This window comes from Epargyreus clarus, unplaced genomic scaffold (assembly GCF_041222505.1).
Source record: "Epargyreus clarus isolate Ecla_fem2 unplaced genomic scaffold, WU_Ecla_fem_2.2 ptg000005l, whole genome shotgun sequence".
Classification (NCBI taxonomy): Eukaryota; Metazoa; Arthropoda; class Insecta; order Lepidoptera; family Hesperiidae; genus Epargyreus; species Epargyreus clarus.
In genome coordinates, this window is record NW_027332213.1 from 3,613,711 (window position 1) to 3,641,421 (window position 27,711).

Below are 27,711 nucleotides of genomic sequence, written 5' to 3' on the forward strand. Positions count from 1 at the left end.
GTTTATCCGAGTGTGTGTTTGTATGTTTACTTTTGTTTTATTAGGTTTGTCTCTACCTTTTATTTTTTGAGAATAATGAAACAGTATTTTTGTTACATTGCTTCTAACAACTGAAATAGACTTGGACTACTCTCCTCCAACCTCTAGCGGACTAAGGCAGGGGGGCGGAAGGGGCGGCTGGCCACGGGCTCCCAAACACAGTTGCTAACGAGCAATAAGGTCGCCGGTATCATGCGTATTTTTGGCGAAGAAATCTATGATACATTTATAATTTTGTAAAATAAAAACAACTTTTTACTCTGGGGGCCTCCATTCAACTTTCCTCCCAGGGTCGTCTACGACCCTAGTTCGTCACTGCATCCAACCGGCTCAAGTAGTAGTAAAGATTTGATTAACGGTCCCAAACAATTTTACTGATAATAATAACGACGGAAAATATCTTATGAAAATCAATTGTTACTTGGAGTTTGTGAAAAGGCGAACGGACATCATATTGCCTAACTTATTCAGATTATTATTGACATTTTACTATATGGAAATTTCTGTTTTGTTCCAGAAGCCGGACATACCCGCCTGGCTGGCGTACGCCAGAAGGAGATGAGAGGCGCAAGCTACCTCCCACCGATCTACATGTTCACCAACCATCACGTACACTCAAGGCTACCAGTAGATGTAACTTCTCCCAGTCAGAAATAACATTAGGCACCTTATAATTTTATCCTTAGAGTAAACGATCATAATTATTTGGTAATTTTCTAGTCTTATTCTATCCCCAGCTGACTCTTTGTAGATTTCTGTCGTTTCGATTAGGTTTTTCACATCTTAATGTTTGTATTGAAGTTAAGCTATACGCAACGGGTTACCACTACGGATCAAATATCATTGTAATGTTATAAATAAATACAAGCAATTGAGAAAAGTAATACTAAATTGTTGTTTTATTCTTCTACCTTTGAGAGACTTACACGAAGATAGTTAACAAATTATACATATATTTGTCTTATAAAGGTAGTGTAAGACCGCTGTGTTATATGTTATCGTACATCAGAGATACTGCACTATGCCTGAGAAGCATTCTGCAAGTAACTTCTCAACTCAGTCTTCAACGGCAGCAACGGCAGCAACAGCAACGTACCTAAGATTGGACTCATACTTGGGGTTCTTGCCTATTGTGGTAGAGTATAAATATCTTTGTGCAGTATTGCTTACATGAGTTGTATATCGTTTCTTACTTGAAACTGAACTGCATCGGTACTATTGTCTCACTCAGTTTTGCCATAAATAAAGATAAATGCTGCAGCCTACTTTTCGGCATGAGGCGTAACATCCTCTGTATTGGTAATCGCCTCATATAGAACTCCTATTGAATTAAGACTTCAGATGTGTAAGGAAACTTGAATTAAGTCACCTGCTTTCACTACTTTTATCCCTTACACGGCAACAAACATACCTGGACTTTAATAGATCTTGAGTACATATGTTATGTTACAGTATGGAACAACAAATAACATCAAAAAACGAATTGTACCAATAAGAGTAAGACAAATGGAGGAGGTGACAGACATGACAAGACAAAGATCCCATTACGTGTTCTACTTTAGTAGTCGGGATAAAACGTCTTGATCAGTGACGTGAATAATCGTTTGTAGAATCAACTTGTAAACATGACTGTAAGGAACCTAGCAAATGGATCTTATAAATAAATTTTCTTCACTTTGTTCTTTATTGTTCCAAGGTTTTTCTTTATTCTACTGACGCATTTACATCCTGATCCTTAGCTTTACAAATATGAGGCAATATTTTGCAGTTGAACCTCCAAGTAATAAAATCAATGTGTCAGTGAACTGTGTGACTAATCAGAAAATGAATATTGCTGTTAGGGTCCTCATACTTTGGGTTCCTAGCATGGTGTACACTCTCGTAATGTTGGATTTTATGCCATTATACATTTTGAGTTACTATCATACTGGTTCTGATGTATTTATCAAAAGTAATATTAATAATGAGCATTAACTATGAATTAAAAGTTTAACAGACTTAATACTATATTTGAAAAAGAGAATAAAATTGTACACCACTAAATACATCATTTCAAGTAAGAGTGAAAAATTGGATCGCCACAGTTTTTAATACGGATAGCTAAGGCAACATATTTTTTAATACTTGTACATGAGAATGAACTAGATACTTCAATGCTTTATATTAAAATCTTTTCAAAAATTAACTGTAGGTAGTCATGAGATCCATGACAGACGCTACTTACACTTGCAATTTCACGTCATAGAAATAGGATTAGGAAGAAATAAAACTATATCATATTGTGTATTATTTATACATCCTATGAATTAATTTCATTTGTGTCAGTACATCGAGTTAATATTAAATAAGTGACTAGCTTATTCCGTAAGCACGAACATTAATTCAGATTTAAAACTACCTATCGATCAATACTATAATACTGACCGTTGAAAGATTTTTACATTTTCAAAATTGACGAGAATCCTTCGCACAAGCACCTAGTTTATACAACCTTATATTTAAACATATTTTAGGGTAAAACATGCTTATGTTACTTAAAAACTATTATAAAATTTAGAAAAATCGAAGCACTAGAAACACTTCCACTTAACACATAATCGATAAACGACAGATTGGTGGCAGATCACAGGAAAATATTCATAAATGTAAATTAAGGTCCTCTAAACCATACTAAAAAATCACAGGAATGGGAGTCATAAAATCATCGCTGAAAATTCTTATTCGACATCATCAGTAAAAATCAATCGAAATTGGCCTATTTTATTTAACATTTTTATTTACTTCTCTTTTATTTACTCGTTTATCGTCTGTCGTTTATACATTCATCATCGATACACCAATTTTGGATAAAATCCAGTAATGCAAAATAAGACGGAATCACAAAACTAATAATCTAACACTACGAGACTAACTAGTAAAAATAAAAGGGCTTTATACAGAGACAACCACCTACAGATGTACTAACTGTTAATACGTTAGATCAAGGATCTAAAGTCAGATAGGAAGATATACTTCAAAAGGTATTCTATTAGGGTAAAGTTGAAAGACATGAAGATAGATGAATACAAATTAATAATATTATTGTTACAGTACAATTTCATAACACAGTATATTGTTATGGAACATGACAGAGCCAAATCAATTTAAGAGATAATAAAGAATTCTAGTAATAGATATACCAAGTTACTGGAACATTTTAAGGGGACAAGATGAAGATATTTCTACGAATAAGAAATTAAATCCATAATATATAGTTAGGGTCACACACTCACTACTAATGAAAAGTTCTAAGGTTACTAATTTAATTAAGGTCGGAATTGTTTACGTAAGCATTTAAAAAGACAAAACAATACATGAATTTAGGATCAATCGGAATTTAAGAAAATAATCATAGTGTTAAGACAATTTGAGCTAAATAATTAAAAAAAACAAGGTAATGTACTCACACAAAATTTCTTAATGTAAATATCTGACAGACAAAGAACAAAAAGAAAGGAAAGTCAAAAGACAATATAATGTTAATAGACAATTCCGAACCATAACAAAAATCTAGGACAGCTACAGTTAGAAACTACGATATACATACTCGTACAATAAATACAGAAGATAGTATAGACGGATGGAGATCTGGGGCATTATAGCATATGTTATACTAAATTCTACGTTTCATAACGTATCTCTAAGGGTAAACAACTACTAATGAGAAATAGGATTTAAGAAGATTCTAACGTAATCATCAGTTTGGCAACTATGGGGCATCTATTTACAATTTTACGAAAGTAGTATAATATTTTAGAGACTAAAACTAGAACTACCCTTGTAATTACAACCATAAGACCGATGTTTATTAATGTAGAAGATGTTATTAAATTAGAAAGAGGTTTGAAGGTCTTCCTAAAAAGATGGGACATTAGATTAGTCATATTACTCTTACTTTCACAATAAGTACTTTCGTTCTCTTTACATTCTTTATTGGGCTCTGTTTTAATAAAATAATGTCAAAGTTTCCTTTATTTCAGATTTAAAAAAAAAAGTTTGTAGATTGTCGAGTCGGTTGATTGGGTTGGATCAGAATTTTTTTAAGTTTTTAATAATAAGTTTACAGTCAGGTTTGAATTTTACAATAAAATCGCTTGTTTTCTATGGTACTTTCGGTTCACTACATTACAAACATGCTACCACTTTGTTCTAGACTTGGTGTCTACCTATCAAGCAAATAACAATATTTTGGCAAGATGTTCTTATCAGATACTAACTTCCTCAAACTACCTCAGGCATTGAGCATTAAACATACAAACATTCACACATTTAGTCACAGCGCGTATCATTAATTTTATGTCATTATTATTTATTCATTTAAATCATTAGCCTAATTTATTATTTACAGCTCACTCACATTCATATCCTTAAAGAACTTTTACAAACAAGTGTGCAATAATTATCGTTCTAACAATCAACAATAATGTGCTTCAATGAAATACAGGCTTAGATTTTAACTATTCACAATTTTATCGATTTCAGTTCAGATTTTGTGTGTGTGAGTGTATTATAAAAATATTTAGTGAAGTCTTTGTCTTATACATTACATAACAATCAAGTTTATAAAGACCGATTATCGTTTTGTGTTAAATTCGACACAATGTTCAATCTGTTATGTACTTGTATTTTATCTTCTATTTTTGACAAATCTGTCTCTGAGCCTTCCTTGAGTAATTCCCAAATATGATTTTTGTCCAAAATTTCGAAGCCACCTCTATTTTCTGGTGCAATGTCCGATTTCACGGGACCAGTTAAACTTTTGGATGTTTCGGAAATAGGCGTGGGTGGTATTTTGTGTATTTCCTTGTTAATAGATTTTAATGTTTTAGGACTTAATTTTGTTTCCTTTGTTTTATTTATTTTATAATCAAAGTTATTTGTTTTATTTTTCTCATAATGCTTCAAAGTTGTCTCATTGTTATTTATATGAGGTTTCTTAATTTGAGTGATAGGTTTTGGTTTCTTTGTTCTATAGTGAATTGATTTGATGTTGATATTTGTTATAGCAGCAATTGTATGTGGTACTGCAGTTGCTTCATGTATAGGTTTTATTAGTGGCAAGTTTGTACTCGCTATAGTATTGTTATAATTAACATTAGGTCTCGTTGTATGGTTATTAATTACTTGCTGCTCATCATTTGATGTATTTTGAATAGCCTTTACGTTCCTTTTGTCTGTATTAGTGGGTGTTGATATATTAGTTAAAATTTCTTTGGCGTTTGTTGCATTAGAATTGTTTGTTCCATTCAACTTAGCTTTGTTTAATGCTTTCATTTTCACAAAGAATTTATCTTGCTTATCTCCATAAGTGGCCTTCAATGTACCCTTTCTTCGTGGTAACACCTTTTTCTTTGAGTCATCCTTTTTGAGAAATGCTTTGGAGGTTGGCAGTTTTTGAAGACTTGAGTCTTGGCTTGAAGTGGTTATAATAGGTTGAATATTGTTGTCTAATTTTTGACTTTCAGTACCATTTACGTAAGTTATTGTAGGAACTAAAATAGGACCACCAGGTACAATGGTGGAACTAATTGTGGATGTAGTAATAGGATTATCATTCATTGTTGATTGAATTTCGGTAGTAGAAGGATATTCAGTAGATGTAGACATGAAAGGTGTTGGAGTATTTTCGGTTGTACTTATGACTTCTTTAGTGGTTTTAGCCTCTGTTATCGTAGTAGTTAAATATTCTGTAGTAGTTGATATTTTTGTAGTGGTGTCTGTAACTACAGTTTGCTCAGTAGTTTTTAGATCGCGTGTACTGTAATTGGTTTTCCTAAATTCATAATCTCGACTGCATATACGTCCACATTCGCATATGTTATCAATATTGGTAGTTGTTTTAAGGCTGGCTATTTCTGTTCGATCAAACCACGTTATGAAATCATCATCAGTTATTCCGCGGAGTAAGGGACTCCCAGGCCGAGCATGGAAGAATGTTTCAACTGCTAAATCTGGTCGTGTAGAAGGGTAGATTTTAGCAAACGCCGGTCGAAGACTGGTGATGACGAATTTTGATCTCGTTTCGTATGTTACACAAACAGGACAGGTAGAGCTAATCTGTAAGGGAAATATAATATTCTTTTAGCTAAATATGCTCTTAATTTGGTATTAATCATCTTCAAGTATTTACAAAATATAAGACTGATTGTTTTCAATATTTATGTATATTTTAGGAAACAAAAGGAATTATATGTTAGAGCAGTATTTAAAGTAAATTAAAAATACTTACATTAGCAAAAACGAACCACACTGATTCGCCTCTAGATCCATAATGCAGGTCAGCAAACGTAGCTCCATCCAGAACCACTGGATTTACTGAATGCAGCTCATATCCAGAGAAAAGAGATGTTTCAAGACGAAGTATGCCGGAGCGTTCTTTGCCCTTCCATCTGAAAATTTAGTTTAGGTTTCAATTTTCAGTACTTTTACAATTTTCTTGTACGTGACACAAATACTAACTACAAAAAGCAGCCGTTATTAGCCAAAATCTTGAAGTATATTTTATGTCATCATCAAAATATTTATATTAGAAACGTAAAATATTAGTGATTTAAATTATTTAAATTTAGTGATTATTATAAATATACTTAAAAACTAACTTGAAACAAGTTTTGATTATCAAAGTGGGCAGATTTCCTTGCAAATCCTCAATGCTGCTTCTTTCAGGACGTATTTCTTCGATAATTGCCGCTTGAATATTTAATAACGCATTCTCAGGTTTAGGTGTATACGTCGAGTAAGAAATAGTTCCCTGAAATAATCAAAACAAATTAAAATTGCCTAATTTTTGATATATTAATTGATCTTTCTTATCATGTAAAAATGACAAGTAAATAGTATGTAATGAAAATTTATTTTTGAATATTAATATAATGTACAATCATAATGTATTAAAAGGAGTCTATGAACAAGATAACAACAAAATAAATCAAAATTCATTTATATATGTACAACTAGAGATGGGCAGAGGGTTTAAACCCAATGGGAATAAACCGGGGTTTTACCCGGTCGTTGGGAAGAAATAGGGTTTAAACCCGAAAATGGGTTTTTATTCGGGTATTTACTATTTTCATGCATATCTATCCTTTTTTAAGCGCAATTATTACTTTGATGATGATACTGTACTCAATATGCACTGTAAAAATACATTTACAGCGCCAAAATGCCATTTTATCACGCCATTATAGAAGCAGACTTAAGCAAGAAGCCAATCAATCAGCCTATGCTTTTGATGCAAATTTCAAACAATGTCAACGTCCCGTCGTTATTCTAGAATATAATATCCTCTGGCCGCTATAACAACAAAAACTAAAAATAAAAAACATCAAAATAAATGGGAGACGCCGTACAAGGACCAGCTATTTTTCGGCATATTTCGCTTTATCTATTGAACCGTAATACGTAAACAGTTCAAATTTTCACAAGACAATTACTTTTATGGTTAGATTTACAAATTAGATTTACAAATATACAAAATATACGCGAAAAACATAACCCTTCTGTGGCAGTCGGGTAAAAAAGTAGGTAAAACGTCAAAAATATAACATTAAAAAATGTGAAAACGTTGAAAATACCGTAGAAACTTCTAGTATATCTATTCAATAAATATCTGAACTATTTTAAAAACTGTCTACAGATTTTATGAAATCATTTTTAAATACCCAAATAAATACCCTGTGGGAGGGTATAAGCGGGTATTTATCGGGTTTAAACCCAGTACTGGGTTTAAACCGGGTGTTTTGCCCATCTCTATGTACAACTAATTAACTACAGTATTTATGGATAAGACATCTACATAGTATGTTAACGCAGACATACTTATCCGAGGCATTTCAGCTTAGACCTTAGGGGTACCGGAACATGTGTGGGTGATCTCAGGTAGGAATCTAATCTTATCTGGGATTGACTACAGATGTCCATGGACAGGAGTAGCCACTTACCATCAGGTGGACTGCATGCTCGTCTGCTACTTTTATATTATAAAAAATGATCTAACCTGAACAGTGGCACAGCCAGCTCCTGTAGCGTACACAAACACTTTAGTAGGCAATCCTGGTAACTGAAGTGGTCTCGGTGGTGTTCGTGCTCGCAGTTCCAATGTGTCTGTTAGTTCCATACCAGCAGTTGCCAAAGAAACAGTTAATGCACGATGCCTGGAAGTAAAAAAAATAATGAATTAAAAGTTTTTGAAACTTGCACCTTTTATTTGTGTTACTTGGGAGGACAATTAAAATTTGAACTAAAGATATATAATAATATTTATATGGTAATTTCAAAAGGTAATTTTAGGAAAAAAATACTTGATACTATGAATGAAATAAGAATAAAATTTTAACGATATCATTAATTTAGTGGAAATAGCAATGCAATCGAAGCCATTTCGCAGTCATTTCTACCAATAAGTTGTTTTCGCCGCTTCATCTTCAAAGCGGTGGTAGTTTTTCAACGTTCAAAAAAAGTTCTATATGAATCAATTTTGAATAAATGAAATTTGGATTTGAATTTGAATTTGAAAAAAGAATAAATAAGATCATTCTTATGCTTACCTATCATGAGCCAACGCAGCATACTGTGCGGCTGCTTTAGTAGCGCTGTAGGCTAAGCTGGGATGTCTCTGTAGTGTGGATGCTCTGTAGTATAAGAACCTTGCCGCTGCTTCCCCATCTTCTAATGCGCCTCTCGCACAAGCGGCCAGTAGAACCCGAACACCAGCTACGTATTGCTCCATTGTCACTGCCTCTGTGAATAAAAAAAAATTGGAAATGTTACAATAATTTCACGGACATGTACTAAAAATAAAAGAAAAAAATAAACCGCTTTTCCTAGTTCAACTATATAGTGCTATGGCAATTTTTTCCAAATAACAGTGATATAGACCTGTTTTTTGCTGTAAAATATCAACCCCCAATAGCATCACTTCATCTTTTTTCATAAATGTCGTAGTGACTGTGCGAATTTAATCATATATTTTAATTCAGTACCAACACACACAACCATATTAGGCTTGTGTCCAGTCGTGAACTTTTAAGAATCGTTGTATGTTGGTGAACGATAATACTATTTTTTTATTACACGTTTTATTTAATAACAATATTTACCATATGAGGTAGTCTTGATATTTCTAGAAGTTTCTTCGAGGAGCCAATCCGCTGCATCTTTTCTTGGCGCTGGCCAGCCAAATTCTCCTTCTTCGGTTGTTGAGGCGTTTCTTAGTATGATAAGTGCTTCCGGTACTATTGGGCTCCTAAGTAAAATATAATTTTCCATAACAATAATGTCAAAAAAAAAATCTCAAAATTTAAATAAATATATGTGGTATTAGTAATTATCACATGATGCCTAATAACTCTCTATTAGTGACACTTAATAGTATATTTGTAATCAAAATTAAAATGGTTTAAGTTTACCTTGCTAGAACTAAACCTAATACAGAAGCAGCTAACGCGGCCGGTGACGTAAGGTTATGAATATTATTCTCTAAATAACTCTGGGCTTTCTTTGCGATGTCAGCGTCCACCTGAAATTGATTTGAAAAATTTTAAGGTACGGTTATTCAATGTAATGAAATAATATGCTGTGATAATTAACACATATTACATTTGGTGCATCATAGTCTCACAGTTTGAACACAAAATTATTTTTAAGAATAATAATACTTACTTGATTTTCTACTCCAACTTCAAGAAGAGCAACAAGAGTTTCCGCGGTAACTTCAACAGTTCTCTCCCACTCTATTTCTTCTTTAGTCATATTGCCATCTTTGTCATAATAGTAGTACTCATTTACATCGACTTCGACTTCAGTTCCATTAGATTTCTTTATTTCTACAGGGTAGTAGTCCACTTCTTTGTCAGCAGGTAATGGAGTGAATGATCCGTCGGGATTTTGTTTCTTCTGAATCCATTTTTTTATTGATTGAAGAAGATTGGGGTCAACGGGATAGTAAGATTGAATTTTGCTCAAAATTTCCAGGATCTTGATTGTAGATAAATGACTGCTCATAGCTGGGTGATCGCTAAAAGAGTTGTCATTCTTACGGAAGGATAACAGAATCTGAACCTGGAATTGATAATAGTAGTGATAATTTAAGTCATTTTTGCTAATAAAAATTAATGAGAAAAGTGTCATATGAAAAGAGTTATATGTATTAATATTTTTAAATGTGCAGAAAGTTTACATAAAAGTGAATTTACTTAACATCTTTTATATATGCCAAAGTCACATTGGGAATATCAATTAATATTGTGAGTATAGGTGTTCTTTATAACTGATATAATTGCATTTATGCAAATTGCAATGCCATTACATTATACTCGTACAACTAACCTGTTCTGGCAACTTTTTCAAAATATTCTCCCTTTCAGTTTCGTCAACCAAATGAGGAATATGTTCCAGCGCCAATAACGGTGCCAAGCTTGCCGATGCAGCAGATAGTTGAGAATCCCTCCAAACATCTGCCCATTGATCGGTTGAGTCAGTTTGCAGACTGTACAGTGGAAGGTGAAGGCCTCCAGAGACTAAAAGAGTTCCACTTGCGGAACCCGGGACGACGCCATGTGGAAGACCAAGTTCAAGCACTTGGGAGAAACCAGCTTCTTCGTTAAAGTTCCAAATTCTAAAAGTAGAATATTTTTTTTTTTAAATTGTAATCATTGTATTTCTTCTTACATTTTTCAGCATCTATTGATCTACTTATAAATTTGCTTTCAAATAAATCATCATCACTTCTTAATTTAGTGAAACTTAATTAAGTAATGATTCACTTAGTTAATCAATTAATTATATTATTATCACAGTGGTTTAAAAGCACTTTGATTCTTTTAGATTTTTCTTACCTGAAATCAGCCTTATCGCCCCAAAGCGCGCTGAATCCAACATACTTGATCCTCATGTCTGACGTCAGGGGCCACACCAGTAGTCGTCTCTCCGATGGAGCGGCTCCTCTGCCCACTGACAGTCTACCACCCTCCCACCAGACCCACCAAGCGCACCAGGAGTTTGCTCCAGCACATTCTTCATCGCTTTCGGTTTGTTCTGCGCTCGCTAGATGAACGTCGTAACCTGAAAATGATAAACATTCTATCAACATGTTTCATCGTTTTACAATTTTATTTATTGACCACTATTAATAAAGTTCAAATTCCACTAAAGTAATACGTCAATTTGGTGGTGGTACTATACAATCTCGTTTGCATTGTACTTAATTCTTCCGTAACTGTGGAATGGATTTGTTTCCGCAACATTTTCATTTTGTATTATCATTCCAATTTTGTTTGTATTGGCTCTAGTATTACAATTCCCATTACTGCTTACGATTCGTTTTACTCTCCTTCCAAATTATGTTTACGTGACAACAGTCTAAATCACTAGTACTATACGAAGGCATTAATGACTAATTACTAGATTTTAATGTATGCTCACCGTGTTTCCCTTTAGCAATCCAAACGCGGGTCCTCTCGAACACAACTCTATACATATCGTCTGAGGGTTCTCGTATCGCGGACAGCGCGACATGCGCGGCGCCCTGTGCCCGTAGCTCCAAGACTAAGCCGGCGCGGTTGCGAGGTGCTGCTACCCACTGCCACTCCCAAGATCCCCGCGAAGACACGGCCAAATGTTCTGGAAATGAGATGCCAATTCGCAAAAGTTTGTTTTCTGAACTGGAGTTTTTTTTAAGTACAGAGAGAAAAGTTAAAATGTTTGTAAATCTACCATTCCGTTCTGCAGAATTCTGAATCGATCAAATGAGAAATGCAAATATTCCGAAATATTAATGTATGTAAACTATAAATGTTTATTGACTTAAATAACGATATTTGTAGAAGACTTATATAAGTACTAAAAATAACTAACTAAGAATTAATTGTAAGAGTGTGTGAACATTCCAAATGGTGATGAAAATTCTAAAACAATATAACTGACATACCATTAGCACAGAAATACGCGCTCTGGGTATCACTTCTATGCAGACCTTCAGGGAGGACGAGCACACTGGCCGATCGAATGACAGAGCCGACCAAGGTTTCATTGTTGAAGGATGTGTAGGATACGGAGCAGTTGTCAGCGCTGTAGCCGGTCACTTCAACTGTAATGAAAAATAGAAACTTGATTAACATAAAAAGGTTGAGTCTTTAGTCTTACTCAGACAGTGCCCTTTTTGGTAAATCCATTTTAACCACAATCGGCGAAGCTCAGTATTAGATTACTAAACATTCTAAATAAAGTCTACAAGAAAGAAAAACATTCTTGCCCGGCCGTTCGTTCTTTTAATAAGCGTTTAAAATGGGTAAAGTAATTATCCGTAGGAATTGAATGCTTCCCTCCAATGAACAATAATAAATAAATAAAAACGGACGGAGAGCCAGCTCAAACTATTGTAATATTGATATTTACAATACCAGATGAACCAATTACCTACCTCCTTATAACATCTTTAGACTTGAATTAGAGCTTGCAATTAAATCTTTTTTCTCAATACAATGATTCTAGTTTCTCAGATTTGTGAAGATATTATCCGAATATCCAAGATAAGACCTCACAAATCATTTCAAACCGATTTATTGAACAAAATGTGTGCTTCTCTATTTTTGTTTCTTACATCAAATAAATAAGTCTCATATTTTGTATGTCTTGTTTTATTACCCGAATGAATAGAAAAAGGATACAAAGTACGCTTTCACGAATGACGGATCCTCGATCACTCAGATCATGGATCATCTATACGACCTTCGACATAAAACTATTTTATTCCCTCCAATTTCATTCAACGTACAACGTTTTTATATTTGCTTTATATGGTTATGAGAGAACGTGTTACGACAAGGAAGTCAAAGGCCGATGGAGATATTGAATCTTCAATACAAGCTGAGGTAATTTTATGTGTCATGAAATATTCTGGGTATATCGTGAATTTAGTGCCTTTTTATAGATTTACACAATAGTTGGTACAATATGAGAGAATAGTACAGAAAATTTAATAAAATAAGAACTTTCGTTGTTGAATTCAACAGGAACAAAAACAATTTGGAAAAATCTCCACAAAATTCATGCCTACTAACAATTCTCATCAATTTTCCCCTCGAACCAGAACTCTGATCGTGTTTCAAAAGGTATTGAACTTAAAATGGGTCTATTAAACGAAATGCGAAAACTTTGAAAGCAGTTTTGGCTCATGCAAATATTTTTTGTGTGAACAGACATGATTTAACGTGAAAATTTCAACACACGACTTTAAGTTGGGCAAGTGCTGTTGAAAAGAGAACAAACTTCTTTATTTTCGAGTTAAAAGTTTTAGTAATACCTAGTAGTTATTCAACTATAATCGTTACTATATGAACATCCAAGAAAATTAAAACTGTTACATGCAAGTCGCTTCTATACAGAAGGATATAATTGAAATCGTTTTACAAATAACCTTAGGACTATGTGTGAAGACCAAATTATATAATATATTTGACTTATAATACACCTTCCAGATCAGAAAACTGCAAAGAACACCACATCTATTGCAAGAAAGAACTAGATACAGTAGTAGGCATTATCGCAGACACCTAATTAGAACCTTATAATACCGTAAAATCTAATTATAGATAAAATGGTTATTTAAATAAAAATGAAACGGATAAAGCCAAAATAAAATCGTGTGGGAGCAATACCTATCAGTACACGTTAGCACTAAAAGGAATAGAGTACGTTAACCACAAATCAAATTTATTAATTACAATAGTTAATCGAATTGCAGCCACGACGCCCTACCACAGATTATCGTAATATGTATTGTCATCTGCATAATACATGAATTCATGTCATTAAACGAGGTTGTTGCGACTCCATCCAATTTAAATGATAATTTGTTGAGACCTCGTAGAGAGGATTCGTTGTTTCTATTCTGTGTTCACCTATGATCTATATTATGCCTCTGTTAATATATCCAACGACAACAGTGAGTAAAAGTAAAGTTAATTAAATGGAGTTCACTAGTAATGTCTGGGGGAATATGACGTCACAAAAGATCATTACATAACAATACTTTTAAAATGGTAATATAGCTGCATTCATCTGATAACAAATTTACTCAATTGCTTTCAAATGTACTGTCCAGACTGTACACATGTCATTTCAAATCCGGCAAATAGTAATGTCGATTTGATTACAAAAAGCTCTCGTACAATTTTAGGAATATCATCTATGTCGCAACTTCTAACTGAAATACGATTTTATTTCCCCGTAATTTCACTCATATGTTTCTTCGATAACTGGGAAGATAATAAAATATTAATCTATACCAATCTTTATTACTTCTATTTAAAATATTGCTAGGTATTTCACGTAATAAAGGGAAAATACGAAAATAGCTTCTAATTCGAATATTTCTGAACAGTTCTGAAACTTTCAAAGCAGTGTTTTATCTAAGGAGGACTTTCTATTCATCGCGAGATGATCTCGCTTGTCGAAGCTAAAAACTTTGGGGCGCTTTCATTTTACAATTAGGCAAGGACGAAGGAAGCCGAGAATTTTGGTACACGAACTTCATTAAAATATTTTGCTCGAAAGATTTAAATGAAAATTTCAAATTTTTGGCCGTTACGCCTTTGTTTTGCTTGCTTTTCAAAATCTAAGTTTTTTGGCGAGTCATGAACCTTTTGTAATTGTGTGGTAAATGAAACTAATAACTTTACTAGTTGAATGTTGTTTGAAACTTTGCAAATTCATTTTCAAGTTTACCGTCTTCAGCTCTTTTGTTAGTGAGTTGATGAGTCGTGGTTCTTTTGTGTTGTTTGAAATTAATATCTTATTCGTAGATTACTTGATTTGCAAATAAATTAAACCGTACTCATGGTGTGTGCTTCCCTGCTGCGGGTGGCTGGGGAAATCGTGGATCCTCATGATTGTTATTATTGGATAGGAGTAATTAAACTTTGGTACCTATAACCTTCGAAAGGTATTTATTATTATTATTTATTTGTATTTAAGTAAACCTTCACTTAAACTGGCAACGCGTTTATATCCCTGATATTTCAAGGATATCGCAAGTTCTTACCAAAGATGAGCTATGTCTAAAAAAAAATAAGTACCGAAAGTTTATCTTCTTTTTTATGTATCAACGATCTTCAATGTATAATAAAAACTTACTCGATTTAGAATCCTTCCCTCAGACGATTTACTTTTAAGTTTTAAAGTACTGGGTAAAGTTAAAAGTACCATTCTCTTTTATAAAAAACTTCGCTAATATATTATACCATTAGTTTCTGTTACTATACTATGCTTCCAAAGTAATAAATAAAGACCAAATAAATATTGCAACGTTATTGTTTTTCTTACCAGTAATATTCTTTCTGCCAGGAGTATTGACAGCGACTCGTACCACCAGTTGAGTTCCACCGCGGGGTCCGAGACGAAGTCGCTCAGTGACGTACAATGCGCCGGTGCTGGCGAACGCTGCTCCAGCACTCAACGCCAGAAGAGCAGTCACCTGGAAAGATATATATTTCTATAATAAAAACGTAGCGAACGAGTATGCAGTTCATATCTGCATCTGGGATAAACCCCAGATAAGATTAGATTAATACCTAAATTTAGCCACAGATGCGTTGCTATCTCTGAGGTCTATGTTGGAGCGCCATGGATAAACACGTGTCCCTTACCACACCCTACAAAGCAGAACACAGCAGCGGTTAACACTGCGGATTATTAGACAGAATTATTAGAAGATTATTATTAGAAATTATTATTAAGAGATAGAAAGAGAGAAAGAGAGAAGATAGAAGAATTATTAGAAGATAGAGAAGATTATTAGACAGAAATTATTAGACAGAAAAGCGTGGTGGTGGTGCCTCTCCAGTCTAACCGCAATGCGTTCTACCACAATCTCAGCATAATAAGCTTGAGATTTTTATTCTGGGTTTGGTTGTATTTGTTTTTGTTCACGGCACGATACGCGGAATCCTATTGTGGAGCTATGACAAGAGAAGTTGAAGGCACCCGCCCGAGACTGAAATAGTTGATATTATTCTGATCGAACTTTTGTTCTCTATTAAATAAGATGTCTTCTTTAAGGAGTCTCTTAGTTGCGAGAAATCCGCCTGTACGAATTGGCTAAATAAAAATATCAACGACGATACTCGTCGTTGATATTGATATTTTGCCATTCAAATGTCACAAAAATTTTAAGATCATTCTTAAACATAAATCTTTTAAAAACATTTACATAACAAAAGGTTATTTTTTCTACTACGGGAATCTTAATCCGTTATATCTCGAAATATTTTTGTGTTATTCAAAGAACATTTCACTAATACAGTTAATTATGATCAAAGTCAATGTTGTATGAAACATTAATCGACCTAGACATAATAGTAACGTCAAAGTTCAGGACAATATCTAATTTACCACCTGCCAATACTAGAGAATCATCCCTTGGGGTAATAATATGCTACGTTGTAAGTCAATAACGGTACGTTGTAACTGTTGTGACAATGCGTTTCGGTATAACAGGAATATCCTAAATTTGATTTAAAGTTAAGTATAATTGCAAATTAAATTCAGGTAATGATTGTAATTTGATTCTAATGTTAAGACAAAATTGACGGTACCAAGTATGACTTCTGATGCTTTATAAATTACGAATAGGTACTTATTATTTGAGGAACATAAGTTTATTAACCCTTTTTTAATGACGTCATAATGGATACCGCAGTCTATTCTATATATCCGAAATTTCAGATCTGCCCCGAAATAATCTTCTGTATAATTGTCGTAAGATTTTAAATATTAAATTTTGTATTGTTTTCGGTTTATCCTTAATGTTGTCAAGTAAAAAATAGTCTAAAACTGATTATGACTATGAACAATGAACAGCGAAAATGGTCTTTTGCTTTAAATTGTTTCTTAATAGGGGCCCAAGTCTTACACTGGATAGTATCGATTTGATGATCAATTCCTTATCTTTAAGCATATCACTTCATTCAAATACAAATCAAATTGCAAACAAAGTCACTATTGGTTAGAGAAAAGTTAGACGAGGTTACCATCTAGATAAATTCAGTTCTGACGTAAACTAGACATAGACTTAAACAAACTAACGACTAAGATAGTTCGTCTAATGTTCCAACTTAGCCATTGATATCGCAATCCCTCATCAGTATTCGATGGGCGATCGCAAACAAATCGCCACCATCGCAAACTTAGATCTCTCCAACATTGAATTAGAAGTTTCTCGTCCAAGAACGATTTATCGATAAGTGTTTGAGTATATGCAGTTATGCATATCCTAGTGAACATTAATTCTGCCTGGGCAGTTAATATCCCAAGCATCTCTTAATTTATAGTGTGCTACATGTTTTATTTATTCCCTGCTTAGCACATATCTTCCCGATTGGTTGAGGCCCTGACTCCACCATCCTGCTCCAATGTAGTGTTGAAGAAACGTATGGGTTGTCGTCCAAGTATGTGTATATTAGAAACTATACTATTATATTAGAAAATCAATTTCTATAACGGTGAAGTAGGAAATCCACCAGCCACCCTCATACCCCATAAACTTTCTAAAGGTATGCGAAATCTATCAATCGCTTGCTCTGCTGGGGGATTTTGGGGTATACCCTTCTCAGTTTCAAAGGGCCACTATTGACCTCAAATATTTGTTCATTAGCTCCATTCACGAGGTAAGCTTCTGAGGGCTTCTAAGATACATAAACGTTGTCTAAAATATTAATAAACTAAAATATTTTTTGCTGTAATAAACACGCTAGGCGTGTTGCTACAACTATACAAAAATTTCGTCAAAAACCTGTTTACAAAGACCCATCGTAAACACTACATAACAAAAGTCACCGAGATAAATGATTAAAATAAACTGACACCGACCGACCGCCCTAACCTTACCGAGTAAAATGTGTAACCCGAATGTCATAATTATTTACTCAACGAGGTGTGGAACCTGGCTACATACTCCACGCCTTTCTGTGCCCTATATTAACTTTCACAAAGGTGAAACTCCCGTGAATTTCATCGGCATTTACGACACATCAGAATGGGGGCTAGATTAATTTGTACGCAGGTACAATTACATGTAACACAAATAATATACGATAACGTTTATTAAGGGTAGCGTCCTGAACAAATACAATTTATTTTCCTGAGTTATTTTGACTCTGCTATAAGCAAACATGGAGATAGGGATTTTATCCTTTACAGTTCTTTTCGTGCTCTCGTATTTATACAAATTGTATACCTTTTTGCAACTGAATACACGGAGATATAATTTAAGGTTAAGTAAATATGTAATGGTTTAATATAAAACCACGTTAAGGAAAATGTATACACGAGTAATTTATAAGGCGGGTCTAAATTCTATTGATAAACAACATAATATTCATGAATATAAAATAGATGACATTGATGGAGTGAATGTTATGAATAACATTTTATTGTTATGGAACGAAGACAAAAATACATTCTTTATAATATCATCTTATGGACAAATGATTTGGTGCCACTTTCTATGCCATAAGAGGAGCTTGTTATGCTTGCCGTCTTCTGTTTAAGAGTGTTGTTAAGCAGAACACACACTTGACAATATTTTTTTTATCAGAGGTACCAAAAGTGACTGTCCTATGACACCAACCAGGGTCGAAAGCTTTTCGCTATCCGAAGTACGGAAGGGCGCCAGAAATTTACTATTGGTTAATCATCTCACTTTTACCCTTCTCAACACGGCCACTATTGATGATATTCGTAGATCCATTACAATCTACAAGAGTTTCGTACAATAACAAAATCTATACTTACATCCATACAATTGTTGATGTTATTTGTAATTTTCACGTCCACTTCAACAGTTTCTCCGACCTTCAGGGCTGGTGGCAGTAAGAAGTCCAGCTGTATCGGTCTGAAGACGTTGATGGTCTTCGGTGCCGAGAACCTAAGACCTCGGTTCGAGAGTGAGAGAGCCCAAAGTGACCAGCGACCAGCTTCAGAGGGCGCTGCGATCGTCACACCGTCCGTTGAGAGCTGAGTCCTGGATAAAAGAATAATAAAAGTTAGAAGGTGGATTAAAAAGTTATCAGTACCTCTCGTATGTAAAGTAAATAAATAACGCTACCGAGTTATAACTAGTGCATAAACCGAATATTCGATTTCTGCAGGTCAAGTCAACAATCTGTCACTTTGACGAAGTGAGCCTGGAGGGACTTTACATGCATATTGTATAAGTTGATCGACATAAAGATCGTTCAAGTATAATGTTTTGTCATCAACTCAATTTTGTTCCACTGCTTGGTACAGGATTGGTAGACTTATTATAAGGATATGTATGATAGGGAGCATAGTTTTTCCTTACGCATATTTTAGATAATTCAGTAGATGTTTTGGAATATAATTCAACCTCGTAGAATAGCAAGCTGAAATCCAGACTACTAGGTACGCTAAAACTAGTTATAGTATGTTAATTAAACAGCCATTTTACATGAAATATGTTATCGCAAAACAATAACAAGAGTAATTAATCCGACGCAAACGGAAAGTGGCCCATTAGATTGCATAGATATTATTAAATTTATTGATTGTTACAATTTATTAAAATTAGTTATATTTATAGAAAATTAAACTGTTTAATATTAGTTTAGATTAATTATCGTATTTATGGACATGAACAATCGATATTTTCATGTGTACATTATATTAACATAAAGGCGAGTCATGCAAGTCTTCGAAATTAGTCTTGGTTTCGAACTGGAAAGGAAGCCCGAAAGTTTATTAACTCGCTATACATTATATTCTTAAATGTCAAGAAAGGAAACAATTCTAATTTTCAATATTGTCTACCTTACTCTAGAGTTATCTGTTAGTTCCACAACAGAAATGGAATTTCATTACTCTGATGGCTGGGAATCGTACCTGAACCATCTGTATATCAGGTCTGCTTTACCATATGAGCTATGCATTATGAATCTCCCGTTCGTCACTATTGGCTTCCATAACTAGGCTATACAACCACATCAGCAATTCACACAAGTTCACAAAATTAACGAACTAGATCCATAAATTACTGTATACGACACCAATGGAGTTTTTCACTAACAATAGCGCTATCAAAATTCCCAGTTCGTTTCAGCTGTCCCGGGCGGGCAACACTGCGCAGTTTGTCATGTCACAACGCATAACTTACGGGCTGTGACATGTGAATCAGCAAAATGTGAATTTATGGAACTGGAACCCGCATGTCTGTCGCTATATTAATGTTCTTTCACTATTACATTGCCATAAAACAAAAAGTATAGCAATGCTTGAATGCATTGTATCCTCTCTATTTCATGTTATTGTAGAAAACACATTTTTACTGACAGTCCGTGATTTTAATATGGAAGTTGTATCGACGCACCTACATATATGCTGTCCTGCTGGGTGATGGTTTGAAGACGGAATCTTATGCGTCAGGTGGAGCTTTTTGAGGTGATCCAGTTCGGTCCTCTGAGCAAGCAATGGATCTATGACTGATTTCAGGTAAGACTACAATTCTTTTTTGAGTTAAAAGATATCAATGGGTAGAAATTTCCATTTACCATCAGATGTTAGTTCTTCTACTTTAAAAAAGTTACAAACATAATTTATCTATGACAAAAATGAGTTCAGACTTATGGTCAGCGTTAAAATAAAAAGTGTAAAGGTTATAATGCATCAAGCTGGCCGTCACAATTGCATGTTACACAAAAGATTTTGTGAAAAAATATGTAGTAAATTTGTACTGCTGAAATAACTTCCAAAACACAGTAGAGCATAGAGATCATACTATAATGTCTTTACGACTTAACTTGAAATATATCATACCTGTGTCAAAAATACAAATGAAGAATTTCATCGCGAAAGTTCACCGCATTTCAATTGACCCAACCGGACATCTTTGTGCGCAGCGCATTTGTCATATCACAACGACATGTGAATCAGCGAATTGCGAATTTATAGAACTGAACGCGCTTGTTTATTACCATCGCTGTCTGCTTTCAATTCTGTTGCCGTAATAGCATTGTTATTAATGTTTGTGCCACTATTAACCTAGTTTTGAACGGGGTTAATAGTATTGGGACTTGATTTATCGACGTGTTTTGTTAGTAGTGTTCAATTGGATATTGTATGAGTATATACTGAAACTTCATTAGTTGGCAAGTTGGCCGTTGGCAAGGTGGCGCGATGATCTGCGCCGGGCGGCGGGAACTAGTTGGATGAGGAGAGCCGAAGACCGGGCTCAGTAGCGTACCTTGGGAGAGGCCCATGTCCAGCAGTGGACTAACCTGGGCTGAAGATCATCATCTTGATGTCCCTGTTTTAAGCCAGAACACACAGATACTGCCAATATGAAACAGTACTCGTATGTAATTTTGGTGTTGCCTTCGTTCCGACCTTTGCTTCTTTATTTCTTGTTTTTGGTTTGATTCTTGATGTGCTAATGTTTTATGTCATCATTTCATATAACGATAAAATGAAATAAAGCCAATACGATAGGAAGGCGTAATTATAGTGAAAGTACAAAAGAAATACTTACGTATAATTAAAACATTTCCACATCCAAAGCCGATCGTGTGTAGCGGGAGGTACCAGGTGTGCAGGAGCTCTAGGAGTTGGTACTGTCCGCTGTCGATACAGCACACCGCCCCCACACGCGCCTCCACCTACGAAGAGAGAGACACCCGCGGACACGAACTCTGGGCCAGGTTGCTCTTCGTGTTCTGATGTCCTGGTAGAGAAAAATATATTTTTTATAAATGGTATTTATTGTGGTGGATTGTATTACTATACTAAAGTACACTAAACTTTAGGATAATAATAGTAAGGATTTCTGCACTCAAAACCCCACACCGAGGTTCTCGGTAGCGTTGACGTTATGGACATAGACTCTAATGCATAATTATAGAAATAGCTACTATACATAACATAGAAATATCAATTGTTGAATTTAGATGTATGGTTGTGCGTTCCACAACCTCTGAAAGACGGTACGGGTAATAATTCAAATATATATGGGTAAGTACATAATTGAACAATACAATTTTGCTGGTATCTCAAATCCCAATTCAATATTAACATGGACAAAAACGGTGAAGGATAACCAAAAACGAAGGGAATTTCTGGACGATTTGTCCTTAACGCAGCAAAATCACTGATTGTGATGACGTCGTAAGAATAAACGGAAATCGCACATCAATAATAATAGAAAGGAAACTACTCATACGCGACCCACATTTAGACAGATGAAGGCAGCCAATATTTCCACTGAATTTCCTTCGACAAACCTCATTCTTGAGATGGATCGTTTGACATATCCTCGGATCAACTTATTTGAGCCTTGAAAACACACGGTTTTATTTTCCAATCCAATTTATAAATTATTGTATGATCTATTCTGAGTATTTAGATTTTTATTTTTGTTGGAAAATTTAGCCATATGTCTTCATCGCAAATACCTGATATTATATGTGATGGATGACGCAATTTACCGCGTTTTTACGCTGTAGTGTTATTTTTCAGTTATATGATATACCTGTTTCAATAATTAGAATACATATATAAATAGTTATATTAGATACTACTATAATTATTTAGATACGTACTAATAATTGACTACGTTTACATAGTCTATAATTGTTTGGTACATTCGTCTATATGTCCCCACATGTCAAATACACATATGCACAACTTTTTCAGCAGGAAAGTAATTAATTTTATATTTTAGTAAAATTATAAAACTTTATATATTCGAAGCATTTTTAATGATTGTGCAAAAAAGTGTAATATTTCCCAGTGTCCGTTTAATTTTAATTTCTACGTCGTTTTCTTCGTCGTTCTGTATCATTAAAACAAACTCTCTTTCCTTTGAAATAAACGCAATATAACAATTCAATGAATCCCCGAGGAATCTCAAGATAATATAATTAAGACCATCTGTTCGTTTAATTGTGTATGCATTAAAAACAAACTCGCGCCATTTTCATTTCGTTTCATAATTGTTGTGCGAAATGTCTGCGAAATTAGTTTCTGTTATTACAATTCGCTACACGATACTTTTCTTAACGAAGGTTCAAATTCATTTAGTTCAAATTGTTTGGAATATAGGTAAGTTCAATTGTAGCAAGGAGCTGCAGTGTTTTACGCATTTCAATTGGTAAACTTATATTTTCGGGTGCTATAAAAATTATGAAGTAATATTTTTTGTTGCTCTTTTTATTTATTTAAGTACGTATTAGACAAACAACTGACACAAATGTATACATTATTTGAAATATATATTCTGTATACTTCTTTACCTACATACTTTACTTACATAAATTGTAATAACCATCTAAATTATGTTTATGAACATTGTATTTTTAAATTAAACAAGCTTCAGTAATTTAGGAAGCTAATATAGTTCTATAACAAAACTTATAAATAGCAGTTATAACGTAACAAAAAGTAACAGATACACATCTGATATATAAAAATGAAAATAGCTATCAATCTATCGCTGACGCGCTGTTTTCGACGCCGTTACTGATTAATGATCCGTATCTGATGGCTCGGAGGTGCTTCCGATGATTTACTGCTGGCCCGTCGGAAGGAGAGCTGGATATATAACCACCAGACACGAATAGGAAATTCAGTCTGGGTGTATAATTTAGATAAAATTATAATAAATGTAGCATTAACCCATTATTAATTTGCATAATAATGGGTTGAATTGATTTAAGTAATTTAATTTTTAAACCAGTTATTTTAAAACAATGTTGATTGAATGTCAATACTATAATAATATGATTGAAGGAACAAATAAAATAAAAGTGATCATTGCATTGCAAAAAAGAAATGATGAATATATATATATATATACATATATATATATATATATATATTATATACTAGGTATCGCGTGGGTGCGCGAGCTGCAAGCAGCTCGCGGGGAAATGTCTTGTTTAGTTTTGCGTGCAAGATTTTTTACAATTTTTGTTTCTCTATATCTATTGAAAATTTGTTAATTTTAGGGGTCGTTTGTAAAGGATATGAGTTAATATTTGCAAAATACCAAGAATTTGGGTCCTGATTTTTTTGTCTATAAGCCATACATTTTAAAAACATAATAAGGAGACAATAGCTTGAAATATTACATACAAAAATACCTATTTATAAAACTTGTTATTTTTTGCATGGCAATACTAAAATATTTTTTTACCAAAATGTGTAGTCTATTAGTAAATACGCGTCATACATAATAAGGCGTTCAAAAATATACAGCAACTTGAAATATTACATAAAATAGTGCATATCAACCCAGGAATGCGTTATTGCTGTTACGCCAAAAAGTTTGGAAATACGTTATATACATATTTGGAATCAGATTTTTTTCTGTGTTGATTGATCTAACACTCGTGTAGCTCTAAGAGCATTTTAAATTCATTTACAGCGTAGAAAATTTCAATGAAATGTTTTTTTTCGACCTTAAAATGCAGTAACCCTGTAAAAATCCTTCGTTTTATTGTACTGTGCCTATTACACTAATTTCATTATCAGAACATTTAAACACAGCACGGGTTACAGCATTGTCGCGCTCCGAGAATTTTAGTCCCTGCTCAGTTACAGTAGTAGTATTGTAGGTATAAATTGAATATTATAATTACAGTCTTTGTTTAGAATATAAATGAATTGTAAAAATTTACGCGATTAAAGGGAAAAAGCGCTAGGTATACTTAAAATTATTGTTTCTACCCATTTTTTTAACGCGGGGAAATCCAGAAGAGCATCCATGAGCACTATATCTAACCAGTAAGTCCTCAGGACGGCGCTAGGACGCACCAACCTTGAGTTCTGTGTCTCTCCAATTCCTGTAGCACTGGTGGGCGGGCAGTATCGGTGTGCTTCCTCGCGCCACTAACGTAGTGACGCAAAGGTCTTCGCTCCCAAATCCCAGGGCAAACTTCCCGCCATCACGTAGGCTGCCTCACATGAAAATCTACCTAAGGTCGCCGCCGACCTTAGGCGCTGAGGGGTCCATCCAAAGCGGGGTCCGACTTTTCACCGGCTATTCAGGATGAATCTCAGATACGTCCGCAACGGCCTCACATCGATACGAACTCCTGAGACAACGATATGAGCATCCTGGGGCGGCGCCTTTCGAGGGCCATGAAGCATCGCCATGATCGCCATTAAGCACAGCCTCGGATTTTTCAAGATTTTTAAACACAACCGCCGTATGCGGCCCACTATGAATACCGAGCTGGCGGTGACGCGCAGGAAAGCATCCCCAAGGTTTCCGCTACAGGCAGTCATTAGGGAAGGGGAGCTCTTTGCAGCACTCAGTTTTAGCCGATATTCCACAAGAGAGGACCCAGCATCAAACCCTGTGGGACTCTCCGCACGACATTTCCCACCGACACCACCGGTCTTGGCCAAGGTATCGACCATACGCCTAAATAAGTAGTCCCCGACAATCTTCTCCGGGGGGAACATGTTGGCCATATCAAGTGATACCGCCAACATGTCCTCACCCCGGGAAACAGTATTCTTCGCCAGGGACTTCACCTACTTAGATATCGCCACCTATATAGGATCTCTACGTAGCGTAAATAAGTACTAAGAAAAGCCTTTTGAAAATTCTACCACTAAGAGTTTAATTTTGAAGCAACTACTATAAAATTTAGTATTTGACTTCCTGGATAGTAACAAGGACATACCCATTTATCCCCTCCTTAAAAATCAACCCCGTAGAGGGTAAAATAGGGGTTGAAAGTTCATTTGAACAACCGTCAATTTTGAAGCGAACGCTATGAAATTTTGTATCTGGCTTGCTGGATAAAAATAATGAAATTCTACCCATAAAAAGGTAAAATAATGTCTGGAACTTTGAATTACTGAAGTTATATATTTTATAGAAGATAAATGGTGATTTTTTATTTTGCGAAATAGTAACACGTTAAAAAAAAAGTCAACCAAACCTATCGAGTAGTGTATCAAAATAAAGGAAATCAAAAGGAGATTACACGTACATTATAACAGTACAGTCTGACTAAATGAGTAGTGTTGCTGTGCCAGAGTTCTACGTAAAGGAAACCACTGAACTTTAGAGTGCTGGAATTTTACTCATAGGTTCTTTATATAGCGTAAATGAGCACTACGAGGATAAAATAGCCTTTTAAGTGCAGTCGGGTTTTTGATTTTTTAATTAAATTACTTGTTTTATATTTTCTTTTATGTTCTAACCTAACAAATTCTACATACCTACTATATTTTTCTGTACTAATGTTACAAAAGTAAAAGATTATTTTTTTATCATGATTCAAATACAGAACATTTTGTGGTAAGTCTCCGGCCTCCGGACTCCGGCACCACCGCCACACCTATTTCTGCTTCATAACAGCAGTGTTAGGCGCTGCTGTGTTCTGGTTTGAGGGGTGTAGGCAAGGGAGACATACGTTTCCGAGACGTTCCAGCTTAGTCCTCAGGGGTAGCGGCGCACGTGTGGCCGACTTCAGGTAGGAATATATAATCCTATCTGAGGTTGATTACAGACGTCCATAGGAGGCAGTACCCACTTACCATCAAGTGGACTACATGTTCGTCTGTTACTCCCATATTGTTAAGTGTAAAAAAGTGAGCACTAAATGGCCGAATAGACAGGTCGTATCCCTGTATCATCAGGATTAAGGAATTTGATATTGAATATATAGGCAAACACAAATAACTTACTTTTTTATTAAGTTGAAAATAATTGTATATTAACAGGGTTGAGTAGGTTAAATTTGTGGTCAGTACATGGATGGGTGACTGCCACGTAATGTTATTTGTCTCCTCAAACGTTTTCGTTCTTTTGAATTTACGTTCAGCTGCTGGTTCCAGATGCTAATATATAAGTCTGGTGAAAACCTCAAAAATTATTGTTTTAAAAATTTAAAGTTTTAATGTTATTGGATATCCACAATCACTGTTTTTCTTATATGAACTAAAGGATTTACTTTACCTATTCGACTTTCGTTATTATATCGGACTTATATATAACCTGTAAAAATCTAGACTGTATTTTGAACTTCACGTTAAATTCAATTCTGAGAATTCTGGAATACCAAATTCTGGGAAGTAATGATAAATGACAAACTAAAGGAAAAACGTAAATTTTAAGAATATACATATTTTTTCATATTAATTTTGTAGTTAAGTTCCCGCCATTCATTAATTTAAACATCTCCCGTATTAACAATGTTTTTGGTACAATTAGTTGATTAACCAATAAATTCTTCAATGTTATGACTTATGTATACTCCTAAGAATTAAACATAAGTCATACGTGATGTACAATCTTTAAGGATCAGTATGCCAATATATGAAAAAAATATATATTTTCTTCAAAATTTTCCTTTTCTTTTAATTTGTCACTTATAAGAGACACTATCAGATAGTGAAATAATATAGAGGATGTATTATTTTTCAAAATAAACTCGTTCGATTCTCGGCTAAGGAAGAAAATATTTTAAAAAACTAATGATGCAGTTTTAGTTTTTATCAAAATCGGCCTCGTAACTCCTTTAAGCATTTTTCGCTATTCCTTATAGTTTCGGATTTGGCCCTGAAGGCCTATTTGAAAAATTCATCCTGTATAGGTGTATCTGGAGGTTG

At 34.4% G+C, this 27,711-nt stretch overlaps 2 protein-coding genes across 4 annotated transcripts in view; one reads left to right on the top strand and one right to left on the bottom strand.

Moving 5' to 3' along the window:
* The window catches only part of NPF1 (neuropeptide F 1), a 41,166-nt gene extending 40,252 nt beyond the window's left edge, over positions 1 to 914 (top strand). For both annotated transcript variants that reach the window (XM_073093624.1, XM_073093625.1), the window contains one exon: positions 557 to 914. In XM_073093624.1, the coding sequence (XP_072949725.1) occupies positions 557 to 601 (45 nt within the window). In that variant the 3' untranslated portion in view covers positions 602 to 914. The remainder of the gene's footprint in view (positions 1 to 556) is intronic.
* A 1,399-nt stretch (positions 915 to 2,313) lies between these two features.
* LOC140757957 (C3 and PZP-like alpha-2-macroglobulin domain-containing protein 8) overlaps positions 2,314 to 27,711 on the bottom strand; it is a 237,607-nt gene continuing 212,209 nt past the window's right edge. For both annotated transcript variants that reach the window (XM_073093878.1, XM_073093877.1), the window contains 15 exons: positions 21,617 to 21,808; positions 18,868 to 19,096; positions 15,400 to 15,550; positions 12,005 to 12,163; positions 11,500 to 11,697; positions 10,914 to 11,139; positions 10,405 to 10,693; positions 9,739 to 10,137; positions 9,486 to 9,595; positions 9,177 to 9,322; positions 8,625 to 8,817; positions 8,075 to 8,231; positions 6,678 to 6,829; positions 6,308 to 6,467; positions 2,314 to 6,135 (listed from right to left, as the gene is read on the bottom strand). In XM_073093878.1, the coding sequence (XP_072949979.1) occupies positions 4,639 to 6,135; positions 6,308 to 6,467; positions 6,678 to 6,829; positions 8,075 to 8,231; positions 8,625 to 8,817; positions 9,177 to 9,322; positions 9,486 to 9,595; positions 9,739 to 10,137; positions 10,405 to 10,693; positions 10,914 to 11,139; positions 11,500 to 11,697; positions 12,005 to 12,163; positions 15,400 to 15,550; positions 18,868 to 19,096; positions 21,617 to 21,808 (4,258 nt within the window). In that variant the 3' untranslated portion in view covers positions 2,314 to 4,638. The remainder of the gene's footprint in view (positions 6,136 to 6,307; positions 6,468 to 6,677; positions 6,830 to 8,074; positions 8,232 to 8,624; positions 8,818 to 9,176; positions 9,323 to 9,485; positions 9,596 to 9,738; positions 10,138 to 10,404; positions 10,694 to 10,913; positions 11,140 to 11,499; positions 11,698 to 12,004; positions 12,164 to 15,399; positions 15,551 to 18,867; positions 19,097 to 21,616; positions 21,809 to 27,711) is intronic.